This window comes from Heptranchias perlo, chromosome 1 (assembly GCF_035084215.1).
Source record: "Heptranchias perlo isolate sHepPer1 chromosome 1, sHepPer1.hap1, whole genome shotgun sequence".
Classification (NCBI taxonomy): Eukaryota; Metazoa; Chordata; class Chondrichthyes; order Hexanchiformes; family Hexanchidae; genus Heptranchias; species Heptranchias perlo.
Genome location: NC_090325.1, coordinates 187,859,457 through 187,886,515, shown reverse-complemented (window position 1 = coordinate 187,886,515; position 27,059 = coordinate 187,859,457). Strand labels below are relative to the sequence as shown.

The window sequence follows — 27,059 nt, the reverse complement described above, 5'->3', positions numbered from 1 at the left end:
TTATATGCACAATTAGAAGTGCGACTAGCAGATCGCAAATTAGACATTCAAAAAACTCAGCAACAATTGCAATTTTTGAACGAGCAAACTGTTATGCTTCTCAATTAGCAATTGTGACTTTATAGGAGATTGAAGAGTTAACTTCACATCTATATATTAAAAATCCTATACCTACATTCACTTCCTGTCAACTTTTTCCACTTTAAGTTCCTATGAGTCCCAAGTTTTGCTATTTAACTGTAAATGATATCAAATAAAAGTATTGCATAAAAATAAGGGCAGAATGCATGATTTTAAAATGGGGACTCAGTTACCTGTGCACACCCTGATCCAATTCTCTGTGGCCTCTAATCCCACTTCACGGAAAGACTACGCTTGTTCTGGACTCCCCATGTGTGATGTCATGGGAGACCGACAAGCAAACAGTGAAATGGACATGTGTAATCACTTCAGTGGCTAAAAAAATGATTTAATTTCCGTTGAACTTCTTGTGTTGAACTTGATTTTCTATTTTGGTAGAAAATGGTGTCAAATAGGAATTTGTTTGAACTACAAATAAGATTAATTAACCATCAGCCACTCACAGCACTAACTATATTTCACCTAATGCAATGAAGTAAGTTTTCTTATCTCGTTTGCCAAAGCATTTCAGTGGATCCAGGACTGCAGCTGGTACTTTGGAGATTGCAACGTGACAGCTGTAATATATGGCTCCACAGGCCCCTTAGCTGCTGTAAATGCTAAAGAATTTAAAAAGAGAACTGGACAGATTCCTGATTCAGCAGGGAGTAGAGAAATACATTTTTAAAAAAAAACTTTCTAAGCAATTTGCTCTTACCTCCACTCCCAGCAGTGCCGCCCAGGTCAAACCTCTCACTAGTGGGGGAATGTCCACCCTTGCTTCCTTCCAAATTTGATTCTTTTTGTACGGGTATGCCTGAAGAAAAGGAAGCAGATAGGGAAACTCATCAGCTGCGTTAGTGTCACAATCTCACCTTTTGCCCCATTTTTCTTTAATGTGTTATGATTGCTATCTTCTCTCTTTCTATTTGCTCATCTAGATTTCAGGTTGTAGACTTCAACATATATCGAGCTGGGGTGAGCAGGAGGTAGTCTGCGTCGGATTTCCAACGCACGGCACTCAGGAGTGGCAAGTCCGTCATCCACACCCACGATTGTTCACTTGCTAAGTTCACAATCTCCAGCATGTTATCATTAGAAGTCAAGCAGATTCTGGACATTCGCTCCACAGGGTTAGTGGGAAGTGGGGGGGGGGGGGGGGCGGGGGAGGAAACGTGTGGACCGCAGTGAGTGTCATCGCAGGCCATTGCTGCAGATTGGTTTCAGAAAATTGTTGGCGGAAAGAAAAAAAAATTGCATTTATATAGACTCTTATTACATCCTTAGGACATAGAAAAGCCCTTCGTAGCAATGAATTACTTATTGAATATAGTCAACTGTTGGTTTGTGGGGAAGTGTAGCAGCACACAGCAAGGTCCCACAAACAGCAATGGGATACATTACCAGATAATCCTGTTTGGTGATCTTGATGGAGAAAGAAAAAACTTGCATTTATATAGCGCCTTTCACATCCTCAGGACGTCCCAAAATGCTTCAAAGCAAAAGAATTACTTCTGAAGTGTATTCACTGTTATGATGTAGCAAACGGAGTGGCTAATTTGCACACAAACAGCAATGAGATAAATTACCACCTAATCTGTTGGTGGCATGTCCTCTCATCTGAACAAGAAAAGGGGGGAAACAACAGACTGGGAGCAGACGGCACGTCCTACCCATTCCTGAGCTGCAGGAGGTGTGTGGCCCAAAAAAGATTAGCAAGAGGAAAAATACTAAAAAATAGGGCAATATAAATTTTCATAACAATCAAATAAACAAACAGATTATAGGATTATATTTTCCCCTTTAAATATCAACTTGTGCAATATAGGTTTCCTGAACCAAAAAAACTTCCAGGACAGCACTGAATGTTTTATTTCCCTTTCTACCACAGATTACACAACAATGTGAATACATCAGATTTAATTTGGCTAAAGGCTCCACTTTTGTCCAGAATTGCTTTTAATACTTGAATCCCAACCTTTAGCAGCCTGTCAAAGAGTATGATCCGGTGTAGCTGGTACTCAGTGTCTCTCTCTCGTATAATGAGGGGCAGCGTGGCTGCTGCAGAAAGCTCCTGGTTGCTGCTGGAAGGCGATATATTCGACTGCCTGGAAAATTAATTAAAAAAAAAAATTACATTGTACATTAGAGTAACAATAGTCTTCTAATACTACATTTAATCTGATTAGGACAAAGCTAAAACTTCAACGAAAAATGGTAATGAGTTTATTTAGTGCAAGGCTGTCCAAACTGCAGCCCGTGGATCAGCTGTGGTGCACTAGTTTTGGGAATCCTGCCCATGAAGCCCAAGCAACTGTTTGCACTCACGATTCCGGTTTGTCCTATTTGAATTTTGTGGGCCTGGAGGTTTGCAAGGAGCTGCTCTTAGCACTATTGCCTCACTGGTGGATAAATCCCAAATCAGAACATCAACATTAGTGTCAATGGATTGAGTTATATGCAAATGAATGGGAACATTTTAAACTTTATAGCTAGGGCCTGCGTCTATCCACGGTATGCTTCTAAGCAGTCGATTAAGACAAAAAGCTCGGACACTACTGATTTAAGAGGTTGCTGCAGGAAAACAAATATTTTGTTATTCCATTCGCAACCCCTCAGATAATGAAGCAGTCCGAGCCTGCATGCAGCAAGACCTGGACAACATCCAGGCTTGGGCTCATAAGTGGCAAGTAACATTCGCGCCATGCAATGACCATCTCCAACAAGAGAGAGTCTAACCACCTCCCCTTGACATTCAACGGCATTACCATCGCCGAATCCCCCACCATCAACATCCTGGGGGTCACCATTGACCAGAAACTTAACTGGACCAGCCACATAAATACTGTGGCTACGAGAGCAGGTCAGAGGCTGGGTATTCTGCGGCGAGTGACTCACCTCCTGACTCCCCAAAGCCTTTCCACCATCTACAAGGCACAAGTCAGGAGTGTGATGGAATACTCTCCACTTGCCTGGATGAGTGCAGCTCCAACAACACTCAAGAAGCTCGACACCATCCAAGATAAAGCAGCCCGCTTGATTGGCACCCCATCCACCACCCTAAACATTCACTCCCTTCACCACCGGCGCACTGTGGCTGCAGTGTGCACCATCCACAGGATGCACTGCAGCAACTCGCCAAGGCTTCTTCGACAGCACCTCCCAAACCCGTGACCTCTACCACCTAGAAGGACGAGAGCAGCAGGCGCATGGGAACAACACCACCTGCACGTTCCCCTCCAAGTCACACACCATCCCGACTTGGAAATATATCGCCGTTCCTTCATTGTCGCTGGGTCAAAATCCTGGAACTCCCTTCCTAACAGCACTGTGGGAGAACCGTCACCACACGGACTGCAGCGGTTCAAGAAGGCAGCTCACCACCACCTTCGAGGGCAATTAGGGATGGGCAATAAATGCTGGCCTCGCCAGCGACGCCCACATCCCGTGAACGAATAAAAAAAAAATACTGCGGATGCTGGAAATCTGAAATAAAAACAGAAAATGCTGGAAAAGCTCAGCAAGTCAGGCAGCATCTGTGGAGAAAGAATCAGAGTTAACGTTTCAGGCCGAAGACCTTTCGTCAGAACTGGAAGATGTTAAAGAGTTAAAGTTTTTAAGCAAGTACAGAGCCAGGGAAAAAGGGGGGGAGGGTGAGGGAGGGGAGGAGAGGAAAGAACAAAAGGGAAGGTCTGTGACACTCAATGTTGAGTCCTCCTCCCTTCCCAGCATCCAGAGCCCCAAACACTCCTTCCAGGTTAAACAGCAGTTTATTTGTACTTCTTTCAATTTAGTATACTGTATTCGCTGCTCACAATGCGCTCTCCTCTACATCGGGAAGACCAAACGCAGATTGGGTGATCGCTTTGCTGAACACCTCTGCTCAGTCCGCAAGCGTGACCCTAACCTGCCGGTTGCTTGCCATTTTAATTTCCCGTCCCACTCACATTCTGACCTCTCTGTCCTCGGCCTCTTACACTGTTCCAGTGAAGCTCAACGGAAGTTCAAGGAACAGCACCTCATCTTTCGCTTAGGCACTTTTCAACCTTCCGGACTCAATATTGATTTCAATAACTTCCGATCGTAACAACTGCTTCTTTTTTTCCTTTCTATTTCCATTTTTTTTGGACTGCAGCTGCTGGTTATGGTTCTGCTGTTGCCATTTACAGCTCCTCTAGACCGATCTTTTGTTTCTTAACCTGTCCTATTACCACCTTCCTTGCCTTGCACCATCATCCCTTTTGTCATTTAATCACTTGTGCCCTCTACCCTATCACAGACCTTCCCTTTTGTTCTTTCCTCTCCTCCCTCCCTCCCTCCATTTTCCTGGCTCTGTACTTGCTTAAAAACTGTTAACTCTTTAACATCTTCCAGTTCTGACGAAAGGTCTTCTACCTGAAACGTTAACTCTGTTTCTTTCTCCACAGATGCTGCCTGATTTGCTGAGCTTCTCCAGCATTTTCTGTTTTTATTTTGTTATCTCATACTTCTCCAACATGATCATCCGCCTGTTGAAAACTAATTACAGCCTCTTTGTGACATCTGCAATAGAATGTTGCAGATGTTTCTTTTTCTCAAAAACATTTGTATTTTGGTGGTTACACTTTATTCCCTCTAAACAATCAGGGTTTGAAATGTACAATTAAGTAAGAATGGCTTGTGATTTTCAATCTGCGGTGGATAATGAAATCAGACTTTTAGTATAGAATGGCCCAGTTCTACTGTATATTATTCAGTCTGAATGGTGCTACCGAAAACACCTCATTAACGCCCAGAGTATTGGTCGTATAACTCCGCTGTTCTTCAGGTCAAACATCACAATAACCGACTACAACCTTCATCACATATCAGTCTCTCAACTGCTTAAGGCAATTAAAGAAAAGGTAACACTACCTATCTTTGAAACAGTCTTTATTCCTTGAATGGAGCTCACCTAACACAAACCTTAGCACAAGCCCATTTTTCAACAGGGAAAAAAAAAATCAGTGGGACAGGAACTACATATTTTTGTTTGAAGTCACATTATCATCTTTTTGACTGAAGGAGTCTGAAGTGGTTGCACACTGAAGGCAACAAATCATAGAATAGAATCATAGAACCAAAACTGAATAATCTCCATACCCCAAATCAGTTTGAAAGAATCAGGAAGGACATTGGCTCACATTGGAGGATAAAGTCCATTCAAAGAGCAAAGAATACTATAACAAGGAAAGCTGCCTTCTTTTCCTTAGTCATTTGTTTATCCTCTGCAATCCTAAAGATAATGTCACAGAACTGCCAAAAAAAAAACACGAATCAATGTTAAGGGCTGCCTCCTCAAGGCGTCGAGTCCAGGCACTAGTGCTCTTTAAAGATGCTCCAGGCAACCATTTTACAAATGGATGTCATTGAACCACAGCTCAAATAGCCTGATTGATTCTTAGTATTTGTTTCAAAAGTGCATCATAATTCCCTGAATCATATTTTTCTCCAATGAAAATTGGTTCATTACATAAAGCTCCAAATCATCATCCTTGTTACCCTTCTCCAAACGTTTTCCAAAGCTTCAATATCTATATGAAGGCTCCAGGGTCCAAAATTGTGCAATATTGGTCCATACATAATTAGAACTTATTGTTGATGCAGTCAAAGCTCCTGAACATTAGAAATCAGATCATCGTCTATTCCCTCTCTCATTTCTTGGCAAATTCTAGAGCATATTCTATCTGGTCCTGGTTCCCCACTGACAAACTGATCTTTATATTTATATTATAGATTCCTGAGCCAAAATAACAGAATCGCAACCAAGATGTGCAGCACATATTTTTTTTTGTTACACATAGCATCCAAGTTGATTTTGAACATAATTTAAGTGAAATAAAACTGCTTTTTCAACTGTTTCGATAATTTTTTATATTTTAGAACATCTTTCCACACAGTTGTAAATGAACGCACACACCGTCCAGCACTAAGGTGGAAAGAACTTAAGGCAACAGCTGTAACTTTAAGAAAAAAATCACAGCTGTCTGTCTAACTCACGCTGTTTCCTTTATTCGTCCAGAATCTCAAAATAATCACTCCGGGCTCAGATTTTTGGAAAAAGGCTTTCAAGGTTTCACTTCTCTCTTCGATTGATGGTGAGTGCAGGGAAATTCACATTCCACTGAGCTCGCCAGTTTTGTACGTCTTAAAAGGAGGAGAGAGAGGTGGAGAGGCAAAGAGAACTGGGGAGGGAATCCCAGAGCTTAGGGCCTAGACACATGACAGCATGGTTGCCACTGGTGGGGCGAAGGAAGTGGGGATGGACAAGAGGCCAGAGCTGGAGGGACGCAGAGTTCTTGGAGGGTTGTAGGGCTAGAGGAGGGTTCAGAGATAGGGAGCAGCGAGGCCACAGAGGTACTTGAATACACTGAAGTAAAAGTTTTTAAATCAGGGAGGTGGAGTGCTCCCTAACAGGTGCAGAATGCGAGAGGCAGGCTTCACAACATACTGAAACTAAACCGAGGAGAGGAACTCTCTTAAGTGAAAGACATAGTCTCAAAAGGAGGTTGTTATTGATGCCACCTGAACACCCTGACTAAGCTACATCTCTATAACTCACTCCAGGTATCGATTAATCAGACAATATAATTACTCACTCATCTTCCAGCAAAGGATAAAATGCTTCTCCAGCAACATCTTTCAATCTCTAGAAAATAAACATATGAAAATACTGTATTAATAGTATGAAAATACAAAACATCATTGCTAGCCTAATATGCAAACCAATGGATGGTCAACCAGATGGTCCTACTTCTAGGGTTGCAAAGTTAAGCTAGGAGAAGTTCCTTGGCCAGGCTTTTGAGTGGAGCATTTGGTAATTACGTGTGTGAAACAGATCTGGGGATGGGAAGGAAAATATCTTTTTAAATTAATCTCACTGTATTACAGGATGGCAGAGAAATACAATACATGGCATCACACATGGTGGGGGTGGGGGACAAAAGAGATGCAGAGTTGTGTTTCTCTGCATGGCAAGTCGTCAACCTCAAATATGCTGATGTGGGGAAGCACCAAGTAAGGTCCTGATGGAGAGAGAATCAATCCAACTGTCCCAGCGACCTCCAAGTACCTGGGTGTAATGTTAAAAGCAGAGGCCTGAGAATAAGGCCCCAGAAATTTGTTTGCACCGGCCTGCCAGCGCAAACACGGCGCAGGGATCGTACCCTACGCCGAAATGGGTACGCCCGATATCAAGCCTCGGGCCTTACACCTGCTGGGCGTCCCTAGGCAGCTCACCAGTGACGACTTCTGGAATTTCGAGCCCTGGCAGCAGCCCGCAGGTAGGTTTTTAAGGAGGGCGGAAGCGATCCGAAGGGAGGGGGTACCGGTAGAGGGTTGATCAAGCAACCGGGTCGGGGTGGGGGGGGGGGGGTCAAGTGGCGGCTGGCAGCGGCCTGTGGTTTTAATGTGGAGTGGGGGGGAGCACTCACGCTCCTCCTGGCTCACATTCAGCAAAGTAGATTTTAACAAACGTACGATTTTGGTGTCAGCCTGCACCTGGTTAGGCTGCACATAGACCTGTTTTTCCTGCACACAGCCGGCCCAGAGCTCAGGGCAACCCAATTTTGCACAGGAGGCCTCAAGCAGGCGTTAGGACCTTTATTTTCACTTGCCTGTTTCAGGCCCAGGTCCTGGATGCCTTTTTTTGTCTATACCAAGGCACTTCCGCCTCATGAGAACGTGCTTCCTGCCTGCCATATTGGAAGCTTAGGCGCCCTTATATTGTCTGAAGAACAGCCACAGCGCCATCAAATTTCTAGGCCTAAGTATCTGCCCGTCTTGTCAATCAGGAAAGGTGCATAATAAAACAGGGACCACAGAACAAGGAAGGGTAGCCATGGATAGAGCAACAGTGGCAGGAGTTACAGACATGCGTGTGGCTCAGCCAATCCATCCCATTGCCTGAAAGAAGCAGAGACACTTAATGGAGAAAGATTTCAAAAAATGGAAAATTGGGAGACGTAACTGGAAGCCACCAGCAATAAATCTTGAAAATTAAATTATGAAAGGAGAACTGGAACGAGAATCACCAACAATAGTGGTTATATCAAATAAACACCTCTGTGAAATAAACAGAAAACACTGGTAACACTCAGCAGGTCAGGCAACACCTGTCGAGATAGTACCATTCGATATTTTGGGGATGGAACCCTTCTCAGAACTGGAAAATATTACAGATGAACAGCATTTAAAAAGAAACATATCAAGACCGAGGCGAGTGAAAAAAACACTCAATGACCTTTTAAGCGCCCAGGTAGAACAGGAGATGGTTAACTGGCAGAAGTGATGTGCACGAGGCAAAAGGAGATACAATGAGACAAATCGAAGAAATAAAAGACATATACTAGACACAGAGTGTGTGACTAGCTAAGGGGGAACAGGCAAGAAAGAAAGCATTTTAATAGCACGTTTCATGACCTCAGGACGTCCCAAAGCACTTTACAGCCAGTGAAGTACTTTTAAAGTATAGTCATTTGTAATATATGAAACGCAGCAGCCAATTTGCACACAGCAAGCTCCCACAAACAGCAATGAAACAAATGATTAGATAATCTTGTAGGTGTTGGTTGAGGGATAAATATTGGCCAGGATGCTGGGAAGAACACTCCTGCTCTTCAAACGGTGCCATGGGATCTATTACGCTCACCTGAGAGGGCAGGCAGGGCCTCTTATCCGAAAGACGCACCTTCGACAGTGCAGCACTCCCTCAGTACTGCACTGAAGTGTCAGCTTAGATTATATGCTCAACTCTCTGAAGTGGGGCTTGAACCCACAACTTCTGACTCAGTGGCAAGAGTGCTATCAACTGAGCCACGGCTGACACCTGCAAGTAGAATGGGAAACTGGCGAAGCAGAGCAGGCTCCAGTGGCCCAGGTTTTTAAATGCTTTTCATCTGTCATAACATCCAGTTCTGAGGAACGCGACCTGTGTTCTCTTGAAAGATGCTGCCTGACCTGCTGAGTATTTACAGCGTTTTCTGCTTTTGTTTCAGATTTCCAGTATCTGTAGGACTTTGCATTTTGTTCACGTCTGTGTAAAATACAATTTCTATTTCCAGGAGTTAGATCGTATATCATATGAGGAAAGAAGCAATGGAAATGGTGCGGATATTTTAAGAGCAGGCACCAAGTACTCCGCTTATCAAACTAAATGTATTCTTGTTTTCTTTTTAAGTTGAGGTTTTGAGTATTTTGCTCAAAATTCATGACAATCGGGGGTCACTGAGCAACAGAAGGTTACCGACTGCCATCTGACATGAATGTGAAACAAAGGGTTTTACTGTATCCACTTTATCAAATCATTACAATCAACTTTATTTCAGTGGAAGCCCCTTTATCGTCTACTGAAGTAGTCCAAAAAGAAAGGCACACACTGTCATTAAATCACTATCTCCTTTGCTACTTGTGCACAATCAACCCTCGAGGAATTTTCATTTGATTGTGACTATTAATTTTAGTAAAAGCCTTTTTTATAGAAGCAATCCTGTAATAAATAAGACTCACATTTTTATAGTGCTCCTCATGTACAGAAAGACTTCTCTGAGAACTTTGCAGGGAAGAGGAAAAAAGTGGATGCCAAGCAGAAGGGAAAAAGGAATTGAAGTTAAGTGAAGGGGCAAAAGCATGGTTGGTGAGAAGGGTTTTTGAGAGGCTTCAGGTAGCAGGCAGGGAGATGGCAAGGCAGAGGGAGGGATTATCCGGTGTTGGAGAAGTGGAGGGCGTGGCAAGGACACTCGGATGGCAGAGATCGCTGACGTAGGGTGGGACGAGGTTACGATTTGAAAATGAAGAGGGGGACCATAAAATTAATTCACTAGAGCACAGGGAGACACTGGAGCTTGACAGATGGGGACGGTGGGGACGAGAGACGTTGTGTGGTAGCACAGTGGAAGGAAGCATTCTCACCTCGAGTCACAACATTCTGGGTTCAAGCCCCACTGCAGGACTTGAGCACATAATCTAATCTGACATCTCTGTACAGTAGAGAGGGAGTGCTGCAGTATCAGAGGTGCTGTCTTTCAGATGAGGCATAAAAGCAAGACTCTACTTGTTCAGGTGGATGTAAGAGATCCTATGGCACTATTTAAAGAAGAGCAGAGGAATGCTCCTGGTGTCCTGGCCAACATTCATCCCTCAGTCTACACCATTTAAAAAAAAACTATCAGGTCTCATTGATGTTTGCGAGACCTTGCTGTGCACAGACTAGCTGCCATATTTGCCTACATAGCAACAATGCATAACATTACATGTGTTACAACAGTGACTGTATTTCAAGATTAATCCTTTGGTTATGAAGCGCTTTGGGTCACTTGAGAACGTGATAAGATGCTAAATAAATGCAAGCTCTTTCTTTCCAGACTTAGTCTGACTGCACCTTTACCAAACTATTCCCACTGAGCAAACACTGCAACATTAGGAGAATAAATTAGGACCATGGAAACCATCCTTTAAACTGAGCAACAGAATGCCTCTACCCATGGAGTGTACTACATAGATGTCGACTCACAACCTGGAACAATTTTCCTATCAAAAGAATGGCTTGGGTCTGTACCCTGGTCACCCAGTACTATAACTGCTTCCTATTTACTGAATCAGAAAGAACACAAGCTCAATGCAGCCAGGTCTTAAAGCTGTAGGGAGAGAAAGATCAGAGGTTAAGGGCCACATTCTTGCACCTCATAGTGAGTTATATACAGCCCCATTGGCGAAGAGCTGGGGACAATTGCCTGCCTCCTTTCAGACATGATGTGGAGATGCCGGTGATGGACTGGGGTTGACAATTGTAAACAATTTTACAACACCAAGTTATAGTCCAGCAATTTTATTTTAAATTCACAAGCTTTCGGAGATTTTCTCCTTCCTCAGGCAAATGTTTCAAGAAAAGGCATGTAGTGCAGTGACCTGCGGGAACAAGCGATTTGTGTTAAACGTCCGGATGACCCGGGAAAATGCCCATCATTGCCTACTTTTGTTTGTATTCTTTGAAATAGTAAAAATGCCAGAAACATAGAGTAGGGGATTTTTATTTCAAGCTATAATACATTCTGATCATCACCTTTGGACATTACGATGCAACTACACCAACCAAGACAATGTTTTCCAGCAATATTTGCTCTCCGGGTAGTCACTCAGAACTGTTGAAGAACTGCTGGTAATAGCAAAACCATATATAATAAAATCACATACAAGATAATATTCCTGCTCAGAGTTGTATCACATCCGATAAATAAATAGGACTGAATCTAAAGCAGTGATCAATAGAATAAACTGTACGTACGCAACTTGACACAAGCAACCATACAATAGCTACCAGTGAAAGAAAGGGAACAGCCAACTTCCTATTAAGCAGAGTTCATTTTAAGGTCTCATCTAAGCACTGACATTAGCACACAATGAACATCTGTGTTACACTTAGAAAATCAGCAGTAACAAAGATTTTTACTTGATACTTCATCTCAGTTCTAGTTTTAGTCAACTGATATATAAGGAGTAAATGAGTACATTTTAGTAGAAATCAAATTTTAAAAATCTATTATTTACAAATAGACATGTTGAAAGAACCATTTTAACACTTACATTCTTGAGTTGGCATAATGATAGCGTCAGTGTGGTATCATCCAGCAGGAAACTTCGATCTCTTACTTGTCCAAAGCTTTCTCCATCTTCTAATATAAAGCTTAAAACATGACGAGATTCAAAGTTACAGCCTGTTATTTCATAAGCAGGCCCTGAAACAGGTTAGGTGACTTCACTATAATTGATTTTAAAATGATTGCGCTAACACCTGAAGTCGCACCCAGTATGAACCAAAAGTGGCTAGAGACACAAGTCAGATCTGCTGCATGACCACAACAGCAAGTGTTAGTTACGCCACACATGACTTATTCTCTGTAATTTATTAGTTTCAAGGTGGGTCCTCACACTCAGCGTAACACAATACACTGCTCTTAGTTCATAATAGCTAAACATTAGCAATCATTCCTTTTTCATGAACACTTTGGCTTTGTGGTTTCAGCAAAGGGGTGATGGATGAAGCAGCAGGGTTTCATGTCCTTCCCTGTGCTGAACCAAAGAGTGGATCTGGAATAATAATGTGTTACTCTGTGAATTTAGAAATATACTAGCTGATCACCCGTGGCGTTGCACACTGAGTCAAGAACAAGTGTGGTCACCTGAAGCAGGGTTAGGGGGCGGGAGATAATTGGACCAGGGTATGCAGACGTAATTTGGTCTATGTTTTTAAGTCATAGGCTCTGTCCTTATTTTTAGATTTCCGTTATAAATTCCTACTTTCACATTTATAATGGAAACTGCCCAGGTAAACGTGACACACTGTCATTACACCAGTGGTGGTGCAGGAATGCCTCCATTGGCAGAAGAGTGTAATTACAGTGTGACAAGTTTATATAGGACATTTCCATTATAAATGTGGACACAGCAATTTATAATGGAAAGAACTGACAGGAAGATTTTTAATATATTATGCATTAAAATGCCTCTGCCAGCTAACTGCCCATTCTACTATTGTGTTTGTGTCCAACCAAAGTCTCCTGCATTCTTTATCACAATTTTTAAATTATAGATAGAATTTCAAACGTCACTGGACATTCTAGCAAGAAACATGTTTTTTTTTAAAAATAGAAGGAATTCTTTTCCTTGGCTACTATTTTTGTGTGAAGATTACTTAAACCACCAGATTAAAGAACCAGTTGGTGATCATTGGTTCATTATCAAATTGCATTAAGAACCGGGCAATCGAAAGGTCATTGACACTACGTTTTCCTCTCTCTCCACAGATGCTGCCTGACCCCCTGAGTGTTTCCAGCATTTTGTTTTTATTCTAAATTGATTGGAAAGGGCTTTTGGGGGGAAAAAAAACCCAAAATGCTCAGTTTGGTTTACATAACCTTCCCAACTCAAGAGTCATGGGAAAGGGGCAAAATAAAGGGGAATCTTCTCTACACAATCACCCTGACCAAATGATATATCTCACTTGTGATTGTCAGATCAGCCGTAATATAAAGAGCTCTTAACTGACAAAAATGACATTGGTGGGACTTGGTGATTTAAGAGCAATCTTTTGACTTACTTTGATAACGTGCAAATTGGTGGTTTGGAACGAATGATTCCTTTGATTGTAAGTTCCTTCTCCAAGTCCCCTCCGGCCAAACACCACAGATAATAGACTTCATCGATTGATCTTTCCGAAAGATATTCTTCACCTGCAGAAATAAACAAAAAGGATGAATAATACTGCATCTTAGGAAAATCTGTGAATTGTAAATCTGAACAATTTGGTAGTTTAAATTTCTATATAACCACCGTGTACAATTCCCTCATTTGCCACTATTTCAATCACCGTATGCTCAAAACTGCTGATGACAGAACCACTTCAAAATAGAATTATGTGTTCTAGAGCAACAGCAATAAAGACTTCCAAAATATTAAGAGTTAACCACGAAGCTCGGATTTTGGAGTGAACTTTGGGCAGTGTGACCTTTCCATTCCTCACTTTAGCCATTCCCGCAGCCTCTCCAACTGACAGCGCCAATTTTAAGAACATGAGAAAGCACAAAACGAGAAAAATCGATTGATCTCACCAAGCCTGTTCCTTCCACAGACCATGTGTGGTTTTCCCTGCGATGGACTCCACTCAATGCATTTAAGTCACTTTTGGAAAGATTCTATAAGATTACATCAATCAAAATTCTTAAAAAAACCTCAACCTTACGACTCCACCGGCAGGAGGGTCGGTAACCAGAGGACACAGATTTAAGATAATTGGCAAAAGAACCAGAGGGGTGAGGAGAATTATTTTTTTTTTTAAAACGCAGCAAGTTATGATGATCTGGAATGCACTGCCTGAAAGCATGGTGGAAGCAGATTCAGTAGTAACTTTCAATAGGTAATTGGATATATACTTGAAAAGCAAAAATTGACAAGGCTATGGGGAAAGAGTGGAGTGGGACTAATAGGATAGCTCTTTTAAAGAGACGGCACAGGCACGATGGGACGAATGGCCTCCTTCTGTGTTGTAAGGTTCTACGATTCTATAACTTACATTATTTATCATTGATTGGTTCCTTTCCATGGCATGACACTAGCATGTTTGGCTCAGCAAGCTTATCCTTTCACAAACCTACAATCCCGTCCCCATCACTGCATCCAACTGCTTCTTGAATGACTCAAGTGTTTTTGCCTCCAATAACCCATCTGGAAGACCACCATTTCAGATATTAATCACTCTTTGTGTGATGAAATGCTAACTGACGTCAGTTCACTAGAGTTCACTATTCACTAGAGTTTAGAAGAATGAGAGGTGATCTCATTGAAACAGATCAAATTTTAACAGGACTAGGCAGACTAGATGCAGGGAGGATGTTTCCGGTGGCTGGGGAGTCCAGAACCAGGGGTCACAGTCTCAGGATATGGGGTATGCAATTTAGAACCGAGATGAGGAGAAATTTCTTCACTCAGAGGGTGGTGAACCTGTGGAATTCTCTACCACAGAAGGCAGTAGAGGCCAAGTCATTAGATGTATTCAAGAAGGAATGCTAAAGGGATCAAGGGATATGGGGAAAAAGCGGGCACAGGGTACTGAGTTAGAAGATAAGCCATGATCATTTTGAATGGCGGAGCAGGCCCAAAGGGCTAAATGGCCTACTCTTGCTCCTATTTTCTATGTTTCTATGTCAGTCCAGTTTGTACCAATGTTGATATTTCTTGCAGTCATGATTTAAACTTAAAATAATGCTCAGGATTAACCTTTATTCCAGTTAATATTTAATACCTCCTTTTTCCTCAGAACCAGTGACAAAATGTCATGCCTGAAATGTTAACCCTGCCTCCCTCTCTCCACAGATACTGCATGACCTGCTAAATGTTTCCAGCATTTTCTGTTTTTATTTCAAATGTCTCTGTACTGACAGTAAAATTGACTTTTGCAAGAAAGCATCAAACAAAATAAGTATTATTTTCAATACAGAATGGGGAAGTATTTTGAATGAAAAGTCCACCCTCAACTTTTCTTCTTCCTTGAGCATTAACTATCCTGACAAGACTAGGTCAATACTTCGATAAAGAAAGATGGTATAATGCTGTAGACTCTCCTCAATTACAAATACTTAGCTCCTTGGCTTGAAAATCACATCCCATCTACTCTGGGCATAAAAGTGGTAAGCATGACTAGAAAATTTGGTACAAGTGTAGATATACTCAGGAAACATCAGCCCTGTTACTTGAGTGACAGAATGCTGCTCGACAGCTGCAGGGAAAAGTCATCTCTTGTCCTGCATTCACTACAGTCCATTGTTATGCAGACAAGCGTGCTCGATAAGGACGATCTGCTCAGTGCTCGAGTTCAGTTTCCACAGCAGCATGAAGATGTGGCCAGACTGTCAGTACTCTGCAAGGCAACTGGAGCAGCACCACAATAGTCAATGGCACTTAACCCAGAGTGTTATGTTCATGCAGGAACATAACAGCTAATACACATGCACCTCAAAATGTGGAGCTCGCACCCAGACAGAGTAACTGCCTCAAAGTTTCCTTTAGCTGTAACTTAATGAACCAGGGTTATTGGAGCATACATTGACATTATAGGTAGTCTTTTAGTACCCAGAACTAAACTTTAAAGTTTTTATGTGCTCCCAACAACCAGTGGAGTCCTGAAATATGTCTGTTACAGGTGTCTTTGGATACACCCCAATACACACTGCCCAACTTGGCAAACACAGAACTTTGGTATAAAAATACTTTGCAAAGTTTCATTACCTTTACAGAATGTCCCCAGGTCCTCAGGGATGATTAGATCAGCACAGCGCAGAGAAGATGAAAAGAGGCCATCGGGTTTGCGGAATGGTTTGTACAAAGCAGAAACTTCACTGAATAAACTGTCTTGCAGCAGTTCAGCTGGAGTGGGCCTACCATGCAAACAGATTCCAAAACACATCGACATTACTCCAACAGGAACACAATAAGTGAATGATAACATTGGTGATGAGCACTTTTCTTACCCGATTGTTTCATTAGCCAAAAGAACGTATATTTGGGGAAACTTTCCACTGTAGATGGACATTTTATAAAAGCGCTACCTTACATTACGCAGCAGAGAAACTTTAGAAAGAACTTTGGTTGTTGCTACTTTGGAGCAGTACGAGACTTCACCAAATTGGAAATCTCTTTCCACAATTTACCATGTAGGGGAACCCTGATCTCAGCTAGAGAAATGCCAACAGAAGGGAGGGGAACCCCCTTTTTAAAACATTCAAAATTTGAAGGGATCTTCATTCCAGGCTCTAACTGTGGCTGATTGGAGACAATGGAAAAAGTCTAGAAGAGGTGACTTGCATTTCAGCTGGGATCTTCGAAAAATTATTTGTATTCAAATACATAAGCAGTATAAGAGACTATTTCTATAAGATATGAGTGTCCTGATAATCTATTTTTAGGTGTTGGTTGAGCGATAAATATTGGTTAGGACACCGGGGAGAACTCCCTTGCTCCTCTTTGAAATAGTGCCATGGGATCTTTTACGTCTACCTGAAAGGGCAGTTTAACGTCTCATCTGAAAGACGGGACAGTTTTACTCTGTGGGCCAATGCCTTTCAGAGCTCTGAAAGGCATTGGCCCACAGAGTAAAACTGTCCCGTCTTTCAGATGAGACGTTAAACTGCCCTTTCAGGTAGACGTAAAAGATCCCATGGCACTATTTCAAAGAGGAGCAAGGGAGTTCTCCCCGGTGTCCTAACCAATATTTATCGCTCAACCAACACCTAAAAATAGATTTTCAGGTCATTATCACATTGCTGATTGTGGGACCTTACTGTGCGCAAATTGACTGCCACATTTCCTACATTACAACAGTGACTACACTTCAAAAGTACTTCATTGGCTGTCAAGCGTTTGGGATGTCCTGAGGTAGTGAAAGGCACTATATAAATGCAAGTCTTCTTTTTCCTTCTAATTGGTAGTCTCACTCTAGAGAGTGGCCAGTGTAGGAAATGGAAAATATCTGTGCAGTAGCGGGATGCTCTTCTAAGATTGCAGCCAAGACACATAATCAGGTGGAGTAGATGGCCCTTCATATTGCAACTAACCATCTGATCTGGGACGTTGGATGCCCAAAATAGGAAAACATCCTCCTTCCCAGCACTAAAGTCAGCCACTTTGATGAACACCAAAATGAACAAAAACATTTACACAAGGATAAATGCATACAGTAAATGAGAATGATTGTGGAAAAGCAAGTCTTGTTTTATTTTATCTGAGAATTCATCTAAATTCAACATTTTTAAATTTGCTTTGAAGCTACTAAAGCACTTACCTTTTGGACGGGTGAAAGGTCAGGCATTTTTTCAACAGCGTTATAACATCTTTGGGTAAATCCTTTGATAAGATGAAACAGCAGTTATATTTACCAACAAGTACACAAAGAGCAAATCAAATCCACATTTGGAAATAAATAAGCCAGTATCTTCATTTCATGGAATTAGTGAAATAAGAATTTGCCATCTCTATATTTACCATTGTTGTAAATTTCAGATGTGCCTTAGATATTCTCTTGGGTATAGATAGTGGTGCTGGTCAGTCCCATGAGCCGTCAGTGTGTCTTACATTTAGGAGTGTGCCCCTACTGGCCAATATTTTATTATACAATGGCGTAGCACGGAGGAGTAACAATGGAGTAGCATGGAGGAGTAACAATGGACCCCCTTGTGATCTGAACTGGGTACTGCGTCTTCCATGCGTACCCTCATGTCTATTTATCCAGTCTTTCAGAAGATGGACTGAAAAACACTTCCATGAGACAAGGCCAGATACAGATCATCAAACTACTTTATTTTATAGATAGCAAGTGAACACAGAGTAATAGGTGTAAACAAAACCTCACCGATTTCACTCAATTTTCACTCCTCTCCTTGAAAAATTAGGGAAAAAATACAAAGCCACGTGCCCTGTCCTTCTAGTGGGTTAACCAACTTGTTTTTGAATGACCTTTCTTTCTAGACAGCTTCGAACTATATCACCTGACCTCCTGCACTTTAGCTTCCATCTCCAGGCCCAGGCCTGAACCTAGCAGTCTCCTGTTTTAAAAACTTGACCGACTTCCTATCTGTTCCTTTGTCTTTCTCCCTGTGTTTCCAGCAAGTGGGAGGGCTGTCCTTCTGACTTTGTCCCCATTCAGTGATTTGCCAATTGTTCTGCTGGTAACACCAGTTACCTTTCCTCTTTCTTTGAGGTGCGACAATCAAAAAACCATCCTCTGCCATTCTCAAAATGAATAGGGTCCATCCTGGCTTAATGAGCTTGGAATGATTTGGTTGACTCTCATTGTCTCAGTTTGAAGTAGAGTTGCGAGCCATATTACACCAAACTGACCCATCTGTTTGACACACATCTTCAATGCCTGGCCCAATAACACCTCAAACCCCTCCTCTGTCTCACTGACTGCAGCCTGTAGCTTTTTAAACCTGTGGAAATTCACTTTGTTTTAAAACGCAACACTTCAAACATAATTCATTCCCAAATCCTTTCCGTGAAAGGATATGATCGAAAATTTTGAAAATGTGAGAATCCTTTTAATTGCATTAATGACTTTCTCCATTTTCGTGCTCTGGAGTAGTTACATTTTCACCCCACAAAAACAGGAAGGAAGAACGAACGAACTTGCATTTATATAATCCCTATCTTGTCCTCAGGACATCCCAAAGCATTGTTGATTGTTGCTCTGCATTGGTTGGACATCATTTACGTTGAGCCTACTAAGACTCCTAGGTCTCTTTCACCTTCATCCTTAATTATTTAAACATATTCATGGTGCGCATGTATCACCTATCTTTCTTTCCTCGGTGCAAAACTTTACACTTGGCTGCATTAAAATTTACCCTGTCCAAGTACATTGTCTTATCCAACTCATTCTGTAATTTCTGAGCTTCCTCTTCCAATTCCATTGCCTGCTAGTCTGGTATCATTTGCAAATTTAACCATTTTGCATGGAGTTTCTGAATCCAGGTCATTTATGTAAATTAGAAACAACAGGGGTCCCAACACTGAGCCCTCCAATGTAACTCCTCTAATATGTACTCATTGTTTCTTACCCCTCAGCAAGTTTCTAAACCCTTCCTAGGACTCACCCCGAGTCCCTGGAACTTTGAGTTTAACTAATAGCCTTTCATGTGGAACTTTGTTGACAGCGTTTCGAAAGTCAAGGTGCACCAGGGTCAGGAGGAGAGAAGGATGGGGTTAGGGCGCTGCTTGTAAAAAAGGCAGCGACGGGTGCTTCAACGAGCCTTTTGGAGAATGCTGGAAGAGGCACAGAGGTAGCCGTGAGCTTATTCAAGAAGGATTCATACCTGGGACAGTGGAAGGAGAGTAGGAAGGTAAAGGAGTAGTTGGGATATGGACTGGCAAAACAATAGTTGGGATATGGACTGGCGGAGGAGCAAATTATCCTTGAGGGGAAAAATGAAAGGTGGTATGGCTATGTGACAGGAAGGGGAGGAGACAGGTGAGAAGAGCCCAAGAGGGAACAAAATAGAGGGGTATTGGGTTCTGGTCCAGTCTCTCCATCATTTTATAACATTATACAATGACATGATGTCAATCAACTAAACAAAAATACATCAATATTTATATTGCAATCATTACAAAGAGTGTTTAGTATCCCCAAAGGAAAATCAATAGCAAACCTTTGTAATCTCTAAGCAGCCATGCTCTTCTGCTATTACAGTCAAGATGTCATCCACACAATCTGTAAAACAAACCAGGAATAAGTAGTGTGGAGAAACAAGATCATCATTAACTCAAAGTATCACAAAAAGCAGCTTACCTAAATTTAGGATAAATTTTAGCCTTTCAGAAATGTCCACATTCTGGAGCAGTTTATGACCCTGAATAAAACAAATAAGCAATCGGGTTTTTAGTGTCTTATAATTCATTTTCATTTACATTAGATTTGTTAAATACAAGATGTCTGGAAATAACTGTCCAGGTGATAAAGGCAAAAAGATTCAGCCATTAGTTTTTTTTGGTCTAACATGAACTCCTGGTTGATTCAGTTTAATTTATTGCTTGTGTTGCACCACACATGGTTCAGTTTAATTGTCCATAGGGAGCAAAGCAAATTGTCAAGGAAGAATGCAGGAGACTTTGATAGAAATAGACATTAGCAGGATGGGCAGATAGCTGGCAGAAGCAGTTTAATTCAGAGAAATCTAACATATTACAAAATCTTATGTCTGTGCACACTTCTAGTCAATTTATTCAATTATAATGGGAACTGCTTATGTAAACTTGACACACTGTAATTGCACTATCCCACCAGTGGTGGTGCTGCAGCTGCTCCATGGGGGTGAGGGTTGCAATAACAGGGTGACAAATGTACATAGGCAGATGGGCTGAGGCAGGGTTGGAGACAGGCAAGGTTACCAAGGTGGAAGTAGGTAGTCTTTGTGTTGGAGGGGATATGGGGTCGTAACCTCAGCTCGGGGTCGAATAAAATATGGAGGCTGCCAATAGTCTGGTTCAGCTGGAGAGGGGGGATGGAAACGGTGGCAAGGGTATGAAGGCAGTGGCTTCAGTCTTCATAATGTTCAGCTGAAGCAAATTGCAGTTCATCCGAGACTTGATGTCAGGCAAACAGTCTGACAGCACAGAGACAATGTTGGTCTAGAGGTGGTGGAGAGGTAGAGCGATGATAAACAGTGAAAAGTAATTTCCATTGTTTGAGGAATTGGTAACATAAGGGTATAGATTCCGAATCATCTGTGGAAGAACAAAGGGGGAGTTAGAAGAATTTTTTTCACTGAAGGGGCTAGTAGGACATGAAATACTTCACCACAAGTAACTATTGAGCCAAAGACTATATAATCATACAAAAGGCAATTGGATAAGTATTTGAAAAGGAAGGAATACAGAAGTACATTGGGAAAGAGCAGGGAAATGAGATTAGAGTAGGTAATTCCAGTTGAAGAACTAGCACTGGAATATTAAGATAAATAACTTGCTTACCGTGCTGCAATTGCATCAAAAAGCAATTTTGTCCCCTCGGGTTTTGTTTTGCTCACATAGTTTTAATGTGTATATAATTTTAAAAATACACAATAGCAATTATCAAAAAAAGAGAAACAAATGAGATATGACAATTATAGTATTGACAAACCTCAGACCCAACCGTCTTGGGCTGGTATACCAGATGTGGTTAGAATATATCCACCACTTCACGACTGTTTCCATCACTAATTGTTTGTAACCCTTATCAAGTGGCTGCTCAGTTACTTTCTTTTAAGAATAAAAGCTTCTGTTTTTATACCATTATTGTTTTTAACTGTAATTTTGCATTTGTTCAGTATCCTTTTCTATAATCTACATCCAAGCCTCAATTCTGTCACAATTGCTACACGAGGAGGCGGGGGGGGGGGGGTGTCAAGTAAATGAAACTAATGAGCAAAGGACTATTACAAGAACTTCAAATTTTTTATGAATTAAATATGTGGATTTTTTTCTATTGGATCACTAGATACAGGAGACAGTTCTCCTATACCCTGGGCCTAAAGATTAACTTTTGGCAAAGGAAAGAAATTGCTTCTAAATGTATAAATTGCCAAGACAAAATGTCCTTTTTTTTGCCCCCTGGAAGAACCCTCCCATCTGCCATTTATATTATCCTAATTCTGTACCAGTTACATTGTTCCATAGTTGAACTGGAATCAGATAGCACGCCTTGCCTCCGATAAAGAAAGAACAAACTTGCATTTACGTACCACCTTTCACATCCTCAGGGTGTCCTAAAGCTAATGAGCTACTTTTGAAGTTCAGTCACTGTTGTTATGTGGCAGCCAACTGGTGGATTGCAAGGTCCCACAAAGAGCATTGAGAGAAATGACCAGTTGTTTTAATGGCGTTCACAGGATTACTTAGAAATTCATACACAGAAACATCCGTTTGGCCCAATGTCGATGTTTACCATCGACACGAACAGTAGTCCTCATCCCATGTGCCCGTCCTGTCCCCAAATCCCATTATGCCCCTTTCCTTCAACCACCTATTCTTAAATGCTGACATGGTCTCTGCTTCAATCACTAACTCTGGTCGTGTAATCCACAGCCTCACTGTCTAATTTTGAACTATGTCCCCTAGTTCAATGAGTGAGATAAATAACTTGTTTAAATCTACCATCTCAGGTCATTTAAATCTACAGATTTAAGGTAATGGGCAAAAGAACCAGAGGCGAGATAAGGAAAAAAAATTTTACGCAAAGCATTGTCATGATCTGGAATGCACAGCCTGAAAGGGTGGTGGAAGCAGATTCAATAATAACTTTCAAAAGGGAATTGGATGTATACTTGAAGGAGAAACATTTGCAGGGCTATGGGGAAAAAGCAGGGGAGTGGCACTAATTGGATAGCTCGTTCAAAGAGTTGGCACAGGCACGATGGGCCGAATGGCCTCCTTCTTTGCTGTATCATTTATATGATTATCCATGTCTGTCACTATTTTAAAGACATGGGTCACGGCTGTTAAACCACTTCTCAAACACTTACAATTTCAACTTCCACCCCCTGGCCGCAACACAGAAAAACTTTTGTCAGTTTTGAGCGGGGGTTTCCGATCAAACACCAAAGGGCAATGTTAGCAGGAAATTTTGCTTGCAAGTCATACACTCAAGCCCAGTTGATACTGAACCTTTTTTGAAACAAAAATGAATAAAGCTGGAAATACAGAGCGGGGCAGTCAGCATCTATGAAGAGATGGCCAACATTTTGGGTTCATACACCTCATCAGAACTGAAAAATGATTGACGAGCGAGCGAGCATATTAATAAGATTAGAAAACAGCGAGGGAAAAATAGATTAAAAATACAGACAAACTTGGGGAGGAAATATCAGTGGATTGATGTGCTAGATCATCTCAGCAAACCGAAAGACAGCAGCATTTAACGGGATAAGAAACAAAGGACCCGGGATTTGCTAAGGCAGTCGGAGGCCTAAGGAGAAGGTGAGAAAGTGGGAGATATGGAAAACAGATAAGCTGTAGTGGAGGGGGGGGGGGGTCAGCTTTAAAATTAAAACAGGTTTGAGATTTAAACAGAAGATGTTGGTGAAGTACAAAGCATCTATCAGCTGCAAAAGGAGAAAGAAAAGCTCAACATGGAGGTCGCAGACCCCACCCCTTCCTCTCCCCCTCCCAGCAATGCATTCTGATGGAGGGTCTCTTCCCTCCCACACCCCCATCCAAAATGCCAATAGCCTTCCCCCCCCTCTCCTCTCTTGGTTGCATTTGTGCACTGGGATCAGCATCCAGGACTGCAAAGGATGGTATGGTATTTCCACTCAAATGGGTCCCTTCCAAACAATACACACAATAGTGGGTCTGCTCAGGGCTGCGTGTTCACGGGCAAAAGGATGATTTTAAAAGTTTTTTTTGGATGGGTTTGGATACAAAGTTCTGCCCCTCTAACAAAGAAAAATCAACAAATTAGTAACTAAAAAATAAATCAATGTAGCCCCTTCCAGAATATGTACCAGGATAGTGTATGTAATTTTAGGCCTTTAACATGCCTTAAGGACCCATTAGATTTCAACACTCCTGTTTAAATGTAAAATCTGTACCACCAAAACCCTTTCCATCACACCTTACCATTAGTTTATCTACAGATAGAAGAGACGGTTCTGCAACATACCACACAAAGTTCAAAGAGTATCGCACCAAGAGACCACACATCGACTTTGGGACCTGAGGGTAACGACCTCTCGCTCTGAGTGTGATCGGTGGGCTTCACCATTCCCTGGGCAATAACCTCAGGTGCCAAGTATGACGGATACCTAAACAACAACCCATAAATACACATTAACCGACAGCTTAACTACACCGGTAAGGTCAGCAAGCAGCCCACTAGCCTGAAGGCACTCAAGTGTTTTTTTTTGCTAAAAGTAGGGTCAAACAGCTGCTTATAAATGTAAACAGCTTGTTAAATTTATTTCAAAATGGCTACATGCAGCCCAATTGCTGAGCAGGTTTTTTAAAAAAAAATTTACCTGGGGAAAAATTTACTAGGACGTTTTATTTTCCAGTGCAATCAGAGTAATTTCTTCAGATCATGTTCTATTTAGCCCACTGTGCTGATTCAGTGACAGCCTAAATCAGACGTTCAGTAATAATGTGAGCACTGACAGGACGCGTAGTGCACAGGTTCAGGCACTCACTTCACCCCAGTGTGATTTGCAGGCTCAATTCCCAGGTGCAGATAATCTGGCTGTGTGTCTGTCACCCACCTCAACCCATCTGCTGCTGAAACCCTCTTCCATGCCTTTCTCATTCCACTTTTTTAAAAAAAGACTTGCATTTATATAGCGCCTTTCACAACCTCAGGATGCCCCCAAGTGCTTTAATCTGATTGAGGTACTTTTTAAGTGTAGTCACTGTTGTAAAATAGGAAATGTGGCAGCCAATTTGCACACTGCAAGACCCCACAAACAACAATGAGATAATGGCCATATAATCTGTTTTAGTGATGTTGGTTGAGAAATAAATATTGGCCAGGACACCAGGGAGAACTCCCCAGCTCTTCGATTAAATAGCGCCAGGGGATCTTTTACATCCACCTGATGAGGGGGCAGACAGGGTCTCGGTGTAACGTCGCATTCGAAAGACGATACCTCTGACAGTGCAGCACTCCCTCAGTACTGCACTGGAGTGTCCGCCTGGATTATGTGCTCAAGTCTCTGGAGTGGGACTTGACCCCACGGCCTTCTGGCTCAGAGGAGAGAGTGCTGCCACTGAGCCACGGCTGACACCCAATAAAACATTTAGTTCTGGACACTGCTAAATCAGAGTTCCTCAATTCCTTTCATTCTCAAAGGGCAAAGAAAAAAAACAGTTTGTAAAAACCTGCTCCTATTACAGACACACTCACGGCACGTTAGAGTCACATTCTAAATCTTCTGAAATCTAGTTGAGTTCTTACCCAATAGGGAAGTCAACATCAGCATTGTAATCAGTCATGTGATACAGGCCAAACTTAGCCAACTTAATGTGACCCTGTAATCAGAAGAAAACACTTATTAAAACCAGATGCTCTGCCTGAATACTAGATGGAATATAAATCAGATCATTCGTCCATACTTTTAACAAACATGTCACATGAGCTACCTGTCCTACGAGCTACCTACTGCCGGACATGATTTAGCATCAACTGGATCATCCCCTTAACAGATAAGAAGCATTTAATGCAAGGGGCTGATTCCGCTCTTAATAGTGTACTACTTTGACAAGAGCTTCCGGGGATGGTTAGATCCAGGACTACAGACAAATATAATATACTTCTGAATTTGTCATTCACATTTGTAGGGAAACAAATATCCCTCTTAGTCATTTAACATTCACTGGGCCTGGATATAGTACCTGTTGGGAATAAGGGGAAATGCTGGCGTATAAAAAATTGAGCTCATCCACCTGTCACTCAAGGCAATACTGAAGTGCCATTTTCTGCAGTCCAATTGAAGGTCATGATCATCTTTAAGGGCAAAATTTGGTAGTGTCATTCATCTAAATCTTGGGCCCTGCCTATAACCTCCAGCCTAAGATGCCACCTTCAGCTACTTCAGATCTCACTCTCTGGGTTCAGGCCATTCCAGGTCCTGCTCCGTAGCTTCTGGCCAGTCAAGAAACTGCTACTGAGCCTCAGGGCACTCCAGAACCTGCTGTCCAGCCTTGGATAGATGCAGATTATGCTTATGAGCCTTGGGGCACTCCTGAACCACGGGTAGTTCCAGAACCTGCTCCCTAGCCTTGGGGCACTCTAGAACCTGCTGTCCAGACTTCAGTAGTTTCAGAACCTGCTGCTTAGCCTAGGGCACTCCAGGACCTGCTGTTAAGCCTTGGATAGTTCTAGAACCTGCTCCCCAGCCTTGGGGCACTCTAGAATCTGCTGTCCAGCCTTGGGATATTCCAGGGAGGTAACGTAATACAATTCTTTTCATGACATTCACTAACATCAAAACGTCAGCCGTACAGGCTCAGCCACAAGGTGGTTAGTCATAAGTAGCTCTAACTAAACAGGCATTAAAGAGTCCTTCTTTCAACTAACAACTAATTGTGGACATACTACAAATTTATGAAGCACTATATTCTATATAAAAAGAGAAAAGTAGATATTAGCATTGTCTTACCTCACAATCCAAAAGAATATTGTGTGGTGCAAGTGCTCGGTGAACCATTCTGTGTTTGTTCATATATTCCAGCCCTTCTAACACCTCAAAGGCTATTTGTAGCACCTTTCCAGAACTGAAAGATTTTTTTAGAAAAAGAGTCAAGAGTAGTAGAATTACATTTTCAAAAATGTCTTTTTTTGTACAATCTTTAGTTGGATTTATAAATTCACAACCAGTTAAAATAAATAATTTAAGAGTTATAAATATCTCTGCCAGTTGGGCTTCTTGCCTCAAAATGAGAGTTTATATCCAGTGTTCCTGGTTTGGGAGATGGGGAACACTTAGATTCTTCAGCTCATGAGAACACACCTTTTGGGGGGGTTTCAAACAGTTATTTAATTCCTTGGTATGGGCATCCCATAAGATGTTGAAATCATCATTTGTAAAGAGACTGAAGTTAGACTCCCATCACTGCTCAATGTGTGTCAATGGGTTACTTCAGAAAATATAATTAATTTTCTGTAAGATACTTTAACTGCACTGAGCAACCACTGAAGTCATGTCTACTTAAAAGTTACATTAAAAGAAGGGCAAACCATTAAATTATGATGGGGTTCGATCGGGTAGATGTGGCAAAACTGTTTCCACTTGTGGGCGAGTTCAGAACAACAGGGCATAACATAATGTAGTCACTAACAGATCAAATAAAGAATTCAGGAGCAATTTCTTTACACAGGGAGTGGTGAGAATGTGGAACTCATTGCC

At 41.8% G+C, this 27,059-nt stretch overlaps 1 protein-coding gene across 1 annotated transcript in view; it reads right to left on the bottom strand.

The window, feature by feature from the left end:
* The window catches only part of tbck (TBC1 domain containing kinase), a 163,749-nt gene that overhangs the window by 107,378 nt on the left and 29,312 nt on the right, over positions 1-27,059 (bottom strand). Inside the window, exons 4-15 of the mRNA XM_067994439.1 lie at positions 26,313-26,427; positions 25,109-25,182; positions 23,825-23,966; positions 19,973-20,033; positions 19,833-19,894; positions 17,468-17,529; positions 15,916-16,064; positions 13,232-13,364; positions 11,719-11,818; positions 6,738-6,787; positions 2,099-2,228; positions 839-937 (exon numbers count right to left, since the gene is read on the bottom strand). Coding sequence (XP_067850540.1) covers positions 839-937; positions 2,099-2,228; positions 6,738-6,787; positions 11,719-11,818; positions 13,232-13,364; positions 15,916-16,064; positions 17,468-17,529; positions 19,833-19,894; positions 19,973-20,033; positions 23,825-23,966; positions 25,109-25,182; positions 26,313-26,427 — 1,177 coding nt within the window. The remainder of the gene's footprint in view (positions 1-838; positions 938-2,098; positions 2,229-6,737; positions 6,788-11,718; positions 11,819-13,231; positions 13,365-15,915; positions 16,065-17,467; positions 17,530-19,832; positions 19,895-19,972; positions 20,034-23,824; positions 23,967-25,108; positions 25,183-26,312; positions 26,428-27,059) is intronic.